The sequence below is a fragment of the Electrona antarctica genome, assembly GCF_951216825.1.
Source record: "Electrona antarctica genome assembly, chromosome: 22".
NCBI classification, from domain to species: Eukaryota; Metazoa; Chordata; class Actinopteri; order Myctophiformes; family Myctophidae; genus Electrona; species Electrona antarctica.
In genome coordinates this window covers 8,109,099-8,118,092 of record NC_136805.1, presented here as the reverse complement: position 1 = coordinate 8,118,092, position 8,994 = coordinate 8,109,099, and the positions used below count along the sequence as shown (strand labels likewise).

Sequence of the window (8,994 nt, the reverse complement as noted above, 5' to 3'; positions counted from 1 at the left end):
ACAACAAATCATTTATTTCATCTGAAATAAAAGACAAGGGAGTAAATAGTAGTACATGCACATTTCCAACCTGCCACATTTAGTCCCATACAAAATTGTATTTGACATCTTTCATTTTTTCTTTGTAAACGGCATCAAAATACTCTGCTTCTGCCACCATTAACTGGTTTTTCCAGTCTCCTGAAATTCCTATAAAACACATGACAAAGGAAAAATCATCCAAGAAATACTTCTTCAATAGGGTTTTGTGATTTTTGCTTCAATAATAGGACAAAATAAATATAGTACTGAGACACACCTTTCCTGAGAAATTCAGACTTGCTCTGGTCCATGAACTCGGTGGGGACCAGGGAGTAGTTCGACATCTTGTTCTTTTTCATGTTTTTGAACACACATCTGTCCGCTATCTTCTCTATCACCTCAGACGTCAGAGATTTCCCCACAAACTTAGACATTCTGGTTACCGAATCCTTCAGGTCCTGCACCATGGCACAACATTTGATTTCATCACAGTAGTGGCATTATGGAAGTATTTTTTATGAAATCATAATTGTTTGGAAAATGATTACCGTATAGGCAATAACTTTTACTGTAAACCTTACCATGATCATTTCCTCGTAGGAGATGTACATAATGCTCTCTTTATCCGTAGCATTCAGCCAGCCCTTTACATGATCAAACCATGAGCCAAACATAACTGCAAAGAGAAATAAAACAAACCACAAGCATTCTGTTAGGGTGTGTGAGCAAGAATCCCTTTTCTTTAATCAATTATTAACGCCAACACAATTATTTAGATAAGAGTGGCTTTTGAACTTTGCCCATAGATCTTTATGCCATATCTGTCGCCCATAGCTTTCAATATCTCAGTGGATAGATTGTTATAATGTGCAGAGCTCAACCTTGTCCGTCGAGGAACTTGTGTAAGAACTCGGTCTGTGTCCCTGGATTCACCAGGTAGGCGGCCATCCCATAGTAGTGGAAGGAAGAGGTGAACACATCCCTGGGGTTCCTCATGACGTAGATGACCTGAGGAGATCCAACCACATATTAATCATTTACTCATGCTTTGTCGATGGTCTATTATTGACAGTGGTTCTCAATCGCTGGTCTACCATGATGTCACAACGTGTCGCACCGCAATGCTTCTAGAAATGTTATTTTTGAAAGCTTTTGACCCATTTTTACACATTTGAGAACTTTTTACTTAAAGTACAGTGAGTATATTCTGAATCTGAAGTTATCAGAGTACTATAATACTTTTGTAAAAATTGGAATACAGGACGTACTTTATTGCACTTCTTCCACCACTGTTCTCAACGTGGGATCCCCTAGGATTTCCGGGGGTGGAAGTCCTAAGGGGGTTCCAGGGGGCCCCCAGCTAAATGACGGTTACATTATGAACCAAATGAAATGATAGTGCTTAGTTAAATTATCAGCCAGGCTTTCGGCCTGGTCTGTTAACACCCAGAGATACAATTTATGAAATGGGGGGGCCTAATGCATGAGTGCGGGTCCATAAAATTAAAAACGAGAATCACCTCTATTTGTTTTCTAATAAGCAAAAGGCACCTTCATGAAAAGATTGTGCACCATTCCACTCAACATCCTCCAGTGTGATAATAGGTTACAATGATACATCTTGTATTTGTTTGTCGTTTGCATCGACAGCTGCTGTCTTTCACAGAAAATGCCACACTACCTTCGGCTTGTCTTTGAAGAAGGACTGTGGCATCATGTTGTAGTGGAAGTGTGTGGCAAAGATGCGAGGGGAGGGCCTCTCTTCCAGGTTAAGAAGATAGGCTCGGTGTTCCTCCAGCCAGGGAACCCTGTCCCAGTTGGGCACGGTCTCAACCGGGGTTGGATCCCCACCACTCTGGATGAGAGGAACAATCTCCTGCATCCATGTTGTACCTGAACACACACACAGGACACTATGGTCACATTCTATGTTTTCACTGCAAAGTAATAGGCCAACATAACTGTCCATTGTCCCCCCCACATAATGCACTGACATGAATGACAATGAATAATAAGTGTTCTTGTTGAGTTAGTTGGTGTAATGTTATGAATGCACAGCATGTATTGTTTAAACGCATAAAAGCCACGCCTGCACTACTTGTTCCAAGCCTCTCCGTTCCTGAGTTATGACCAATTATGTAATTTATTTTGTCCTGACCTTGATTGTGACCTTGTCCTTGACCTGTTTCGACCCATTTGTCTCAAAAGTTAATCTTTTTTCCAATGCCTATCACCTGACCTGACATTCACCTATCCATTCTTAAGTCATTCTTAAGACATACACAGACAAATGTGTCTATTTAATACACATGCAGGCATTGCAATACATAATATAATATAACCTATCAAAGGAGTAATCTCAGCTTCAAGAGTTTCGTTTACTCTTGTGTTTGAGTTTCTCTATTTTCTGACATTATTGCACATGACACAACTACAGGCACTCATTTTCAGAATAGTGATCATGAAAACAAGACGCAGCTTTTGAAACAATACATACCAGCATGTTAGAATAGTCTTTTAGGATATGGACATGTAAAAAATAAAAAAAATATTATAATAGAAATACAACTGACATGATTTGTTAAAGTTTTGCTGTGAATTATTTCAGACAAAAAGCTAATGGTTATCTGTAACTAATGATCAGTGCAACAAAGAATTGAATCAATTTGGCTACATAAGAGGCATATACATTGTGGGTATTAGCTGTAACGTTTAGGGTACAACACTACTTACCTGACTTGGGATAAGTCACAATGACAACGTCATCTGGCCGGAAAGAAAAGTCCTCATAGTGTTTTAGACATTCTGGAGGATGTAGAAGTGAAGGGACATAAACCCCCTTGTACACAGAGTATAACTCTGCTTCTGTCATCGTTCAGCTGATAGCAGCAAATAATCAGATCTAGTTGACGCGCATGCAGCTGTGTTAATAAAAAAAACGTTATGGACTTTGGTCTTCTAAATTATTTGGACTTTGCTATATTGGCTTTTCACTTTGGGTTCCTCACTTCCTCTAGCTCTTCTGTGTAAGATTATGTTGTAACTTGTAACAACGGAGGTGTTGTAAATGTGTCCACATGTCTAAACTTGTGGCATGGTCTAGCCGTACATGAGGAAATATGAAAACATGAGGTGAGATCATCACAGATATATATTTCACTTTACCTTCAGAACATGATCCACCCACCCCTCCCTGTATAGTTACGGTAGATCAACATGATCCACCCACCCCTCCCTGTATAGTTACGGTAGATCAACATGATCCACCCACCCCTCCCTGTATAGTTACGGTAGATCAACATGATCCACCCACCCCTCCCTGTATAGTTACGGTAGATCAACATGATCCACCCACCCCTCCCTGTATAGTTACGGTAGATCAACATGATCCACCCACCCCTCCCTGTATAGTTACGGTAGATCAACATGATCCACCCACCCCTCCCTGTATAGTTACGGTAGATCAACATGATCCACCCACCCCTCCCTGTATAGTTACGGTAGATCAACATGATCCACCCACCCCTCCCTGTATAGTTACGGTAGATCAACATGATCCACCCACCCCTCCCTGTATAGTTACGGTAGATCAACATGATCCACCCACCCCTCCCTGTATAGTTACGGTAGATCATCTAACACAGGATGTTTGTCTGTCCCCTCCCAGGCTCCCATGCCTACGATCTCCACATTTCCAAATGTATTAATGTTTGATGTGTTTGTTGCTTTGAATATTAACTTAGCCTTGGGAACCAACTATTCCCGAAACATATGTGGCCCATAGGGCAGGAGCCTATCTTCTGTGTCTGTTGCCTGAGGCAGCCTCATGTCAAGCTGAGGACTCGAGTCAGTAGTAATGTCGCAGGAACTTAACCCATCCAACCCTTGATGCTGAGTGCCAAATAGGGCTGCCAAATAGGGCTGCAAATGTCCCATTTGTATAGTCTTTGATTTGAAATGGCCAGGGGATTGAACCGACCTCCCAATCTCATTCTAACTACAAGGGCACTGAGCTTTGTTACTTTGGTCCTAGCTACAATTCAAAATGATAATAATAATTTAAATTTAACTGAGGTAGCCTATGTAGAAAACATAGGCATCTAATGACATCTAGACATGCATCTAATGACCTGCTTTCCTCTTATTATAACTAGAACATGTGTCAAGAACATAGCCTGTGTGTCTTTGCATACTGCTTGCTGAAACCACAGTACAGTATATGAAGGTGACGGTGTGTCCCTCTCTGTGAAACAAACATACACACACACACACACATACATACATACATACATACATACATACACCAAATACATACATACATACAGTACATACATACATACTATTTGCTCCACAAAATAGACTGTTTTGTGTAATTAAAAACAATTATTTAATGCATTTTTTGAGAGGTATTGAACATAATATGAGCTTTTGACCAGAACAGTTATGTAATTTATGTGACACTCGATGCAAGATCAATCACCCAGGGGTGATATGCATTGTCAACTTGCAGTCATGATGCACAAATAGATTGATCTGTCATTTTCGATTGCTACATCATTATTTTGTAAACTATCCCTATGTGCATACAAAACAATTCACAATATTTGAGAAAATTCACTTCAATTGCTATAAATATGACATCCACTGGAGGTCAGTGTCAATATACTTATTCACTGTTAATGAATATGCATATCAAATATAAAGTACTATACAAGGAGCAACCAAAACCTAGGCTTGTCTGTATATGTGATTCAACACAGGAAATACATGAAAGGCATCAACTTCAGAACAAACAGTGCATTTGTTTCACCCATAGTGCACCACATATCTTCATCTTCCGGGTGTGATGATGTAAGGGCAAAATGTCCGACGTGTGAATATGGACAACTGGGGACGTTTACATGCACTTGTCCAACTGGTAGTCTCAGGATGAACAGCTGCATATTGTTGAACACGTTTAGCATTTAGTCTGTAAGGCCTTAGCTGTCCAGTCAGATCTGGCAACCAGCAACCTTGGTCTTTCACCCGAAGACTGGATCAGCTCCTTTCCACTGAGAGAGAGAGAGGGAGAGAGATGAGGGAATTATAAGCAATTCAAAAAAAAGTATTCTCATATATCTTTTGATGTTTACTGGCAACTCCATACAGTATCTGTAAAATGTAAAAGGATTTGAATATCGAATGGTTCATCAATGGTTATTTCTCCTCACCGATGGTAGTCCAGGCCAAGAAGGCTAATCCCATTAATGGCAAGGATCCTGTCTCCTGGTACCAGCTTCTCACTCTGGGCCGCAGGGGAGTCTGGGACGACCGCTCGGATGAATATACCGTTCAGCCTCAAAGGAGTGTCCTGGAGATGGACAGTGGTGGACAGACAGCAACTACAGTAAGTGCATTTACTTGATTACTGTAAGTACACTGCAAACTGACGACTTTCACTCCATTCCAAATAGAAATATTGCTCTTCTACTAAGCACTTAAGCCCTGTTTCAAATGTACTGAAAATAGCTGATCTACAGGCTTGCCGATCGGATTTTCACAATTTTGGAAATTATCTGACAATGTCTGAAAATGTACTTACAGTGTACATGAGTATTTACTTCATACTTTGCATTGCTGCAGGCAGCAGGAACGAGCTGATAGGCAAGTTCCGTAAGCAGCGCAAAAGTGCCATTAATGACGGTAGCGCACATCCTTGAGTGTAATATTGCGATTATATCACAGTTAACTTTATAACTAAGACATTCGATACAAAAATCATAATTATTTTATGACAGATGTAGCCACTATGACCTAAAATGTCCTGTGTAAACACCTAAGCTTATCTGGTAGCCACTGCTTGCGAGCGCGAGGACTACCCAGCAGAGCTGTTTTTTGTTTTGATTAGGTTGCGATGCTCGTTTGAAGCACGGGTAGAGAGCAATTTCAACCAATCAGATTGCTTCCTCGAAACTACATGTACTTTGTACCAATACCTGGAGATGGATGCACATACAGAGGCTTAATTAACTTCATCCATCTCTATTGCAAATCTTTCAAACTAATCTGTATTTAGTTGTACAATAACATGACGTTTGCATCATGCTTTTCAGTAAGAAAATCTGGTATTCGTGGTCATGCAATAAAGTATAACTTAATTAATTGCTTTTGTTTGTCATTATTGTTTGTCTGTTGTCCTATTCTTGAGACACAAGGGAAACTAATGAGTGGAAGAATAGCATTTGTAATTTCACTTTGTGACCAGCAGGGGATAGTATTATATAATATACCGGTAGTAGAACACTAGATAAAGGAATACTGCACGTAAAAGGGTTAACCCATGCCCCCGACATTGATAATGGTCCCCTTTGGATTACAATAACAAACATTCACTGGGCCACCCTGCTGTTATGATTGAAGACAGGTGTGTAAAGGAGATAGAAGAGAGCTTTTACAGAGACACAGATAAGAAGGGAATTTCAGCTCTGTTGAACCCGGAATGCTTTGCACGTGTTCCGTCCGACAACTCATGATATTGATACAGAATATTATGATGCATCGTTAAGAGCCCGTCAGTCTGAGAGAGGCAGTTTATTGAGATCACATGTATTGTTGTCGATGATGCTGATGCTTCAGAGAACTGTTAGGGAGGATGCAGAGTGTAATGGGATAACCCTGGAACCTCAGAGCAGATGTTTCATCTGTCAAGAGGGCTTTTATGATTTTCACCCTTGACCTCACACAAAGGCCTCTCTAAAGCACTGGCGCATAACAATCAGGGATAACGTGGGAGGTCACGCGTACTTACGGGGTGCTCTCTCTCCCCTGTGAGTTATTGGTCTGCCTAGAATAGCACGGAACCACAGGGTTTAGTAGTATCTAATGGGGGGCCAACTGAGTACAGTCGGTTCATTCGTGGAGTATCACTTTAAACTCGCTCACCCTAGCATCGACCAGAGCGAGGCCGAGTCCTCGTTCGCCACGCTCCAGCTCAAGGCTGAAAACCTCCTCGTCGTTGCTGTCATATTCTTCACCCTCCTCACCCTCCTCGTCCATCTCATCCGCCTCTTCCTCCGCCTCTTCTTTTAACGATACGGTTCCTCTCTTGTCAGTGCTGTCCAGCCGAAGACAGTCCGTCATCAGCGCAGCCAAACATTCAGACACAAATCCACCTGAGAAGAAAGCACAGCTTTTATGGGATTTGGCAGAGAACAGACAGACCGCAACGGCAGTCCCAAAACGAAGTGAAGTGAAGATTGTACGGTTGGAGGCCATCGATATTGTCCTTTTCTTTTTGCTGAGGTTTGCGTGATCTGCGCAAAAGGACAGTTAACCCATTTTGGGCGGGAACCCCTTTTGGTGTTTTAAACATTATGTTATAATTTAGCTATTGAAAAATAGCAGATCTACAAGCTCATAGCGCGCCACCGAGTGGCGCGCTACGAGCTTGTAGGTCTGCTATTTTTGAAAAATCGTGAAAATATTTATTTCAGAAAACTGGAGGATTTAGAAGGATTTTTTTTTTAAATGTTGAGGTCAGGCCTAAATGGGTCAAATGATAAGGGACAATATCGGTGGCACCCAACTGTAAGCCAAAGTGAGGAAACTTCTAAGATGAGACTGTTGACCTTTTCCTCCTTTCAACTGTAGCTCATTCGTCTTCTCTACAACCTAGCTTCACCCCAGCTGTGAGTTATCCTTCTCTCTCTGTCTCATTCATCATTCCCTTACCTTCGTCATGTAAGTCGACACCAGAGGACCAGCAGGGATCTTCAGCGGTTTGCAAGTCGCTGTCTTTCTTCTTATCTCGGTCCTCCTTCTCTGGGTTAACCAGCTCCAGGTTGAGGGGGGTTTTGGTGAGGGGGGTGTTGGGTGGGGTGAGGAGACCAGAGGCGTCCAGCGCTGACTTCCTGAGCCCGGCTGTGTCTTTCGTCTCCCCACTTTGCAGCTTAAGACTCCTCAGCTTCTGGGACAGAATAAGGGCCCCACCGGAGCTGAATTCATCCAGGCAGAGGGTGGAGGAAGAGGATGGAAGTGGTGAGAGGGCTGAAGCAGCAGACTCAGGAGAAGGCGATGCATGGCCCTGGGCGGCAGGCTGAGGTAACGCCACGTCAACCGGCGACGAGTCCAAAGATTCAAGGCTGGCTTTTGGGAGGACATCCATCTTGATCAACTTAGCCTCCATGGGAAGAGCACAACTCTAAGACAAAGAGTATTACAACGTAACATAAAAACACTAGCAAAATGTATCTCGTGCACTAGGGCATTAAGCTAGCTTAAGCTTAAGTTTACTAGTCGACTAGTAAATCCACTAGTCGACCTTGTTGGTACTAGTTGACTAGTTGATAAGAGAAAGAAAAAAAAGTGTATTCTTTTTTTTTTTCCCCGATTTTGTAGGCCTCAAGATCAGGTAGATTATAGTTATAGTCACCATGTACACAGTTTTTCAATGTACAAATATTTATTTAAAAAAAAATATATATATATATATTTTATTTTTATTTTTTTTATTTTTTTTACATAATAGGTAGTTAAACAACTAGTCGACTAGTCGACTAGTAAACTAGGCAACTAGTCAACTAGTAAAAATGACTAGAAGTGAATGCCCTAGTCTCTCGTGCACTAGTTTGCGAGATCAGCGGTGGAAAGACAAACACACAAACAGCAGGCGTGAAAGCATAACATCCGCCAGTGCCTGCAGGGCCTGGCAGAGAAAATAACATGGACAGATCAGCGTGAAAGCGTAACAATAGCAGCAAAGCTTTTTTTTACCTGCTGCTTCCTAACAACTGTATCTCCACAGGGCTGTGAGTCCGAGAGGGCAGAGATGAGCTCTATGAGCGAGCCCAGCTGTTTCCTCAGGGCCGGGTCTGTTACTGCTCTCCTCAGCTCCAGGTGATAGCCCCTGCCCGGCAGCACCAGAGGGTGGTGGGTGTCAAAACTCTCCAGGACATCAGCTGAAGTTAGTGGAAAAGAAAAATAATGACATTGTGC

General features: G+C 42.0%; 2 protein-coding genes across 2 annotated transcripts in view; both read right to left on the bottom strand.

Moving 5' to 3' along the window:
* Window positions 1-3,029, bottom strand: sult2st2 (sulfotransferase family 2, cytosolic sulfotransferase 2). Its single transcript, XM_079492153.1, has 6 exons — window positions 2,755-3,029; window positions 1,703-1,914; window positions 903-1,029; window positions 603-697; window positions 299-479; window positions 1-189 (listed from the first exon to the last, which is right to left on the bottom strand). Exons 1-6 carry the CDS (start codon window positions 2,891-2,893, stop codon window positions 80-82), a joined length of 864 nt encoding a protein of 287 aa, XP_079348279.1. The 5' UTR covers window positions 2,894-3,029; the 3' UTR covers window positions 1-79.
* A 1,394-nt stretch (window positions 3,030-4,423) lies between these two features.
* Window positions 4,424-8,994, bottom strand: part of radil2b (Ras association and DIL domains 2b) — a 29,197-nt gene continuing 24,626 nt past the window's right edge. The window contains exons 14-18 of the mRNA XM_079492738.1: window positions 8,773-8,957; window positions 7,732-8,200; window positions 6,943-7,172; window positions 5,232-5,371; window positions 4,424-5,072 (exon numbers count right to left, since the gene is read on the bottom strand). Coding sequence (XP_079348864.1) covers window positions 4,979-5,072; window positions 5,232-5,371; window positions 6,943-7,172; window positions 7,732-8,200; window positions 8,773-8,957 — 1,118 coding nt within the window. The 3' untranslated portion in view covers window positions 4,424-4,978. The remainder of the gene's footprint in view (window positions 5,073-5,231; window positions 5,372-6,942; window positions 7,173-7,731; window positions 8,201-8,772; window positions 8,958-8,994) is intronic.

Excerpts from the sequence above, each read along its gene's own strand:
- sult2st2 (XM_079492153.1), bottom strand. The coding sequence starts at position 2,893 with ATGACAGAAGCAGAGTTATACTCTGTGTACAAGGGGGTTTATGTCCCT. Across the intron at positions 1,030-1,702 it reads TCTTCAAAGACAAGCCGAAG|GTCATCTACGTCATGAGGAA; the intron begins GTAGTGTGGCAT and ends GGATCTCCTCAG. Across the intron at positions 698-902 it reads CAAGTTCCTCGACGGACAAG|TTATGTTTGGCTCATGGTTT; the intron begins GTTGAGCTCTGC and ends TTCTCTTTGCAG.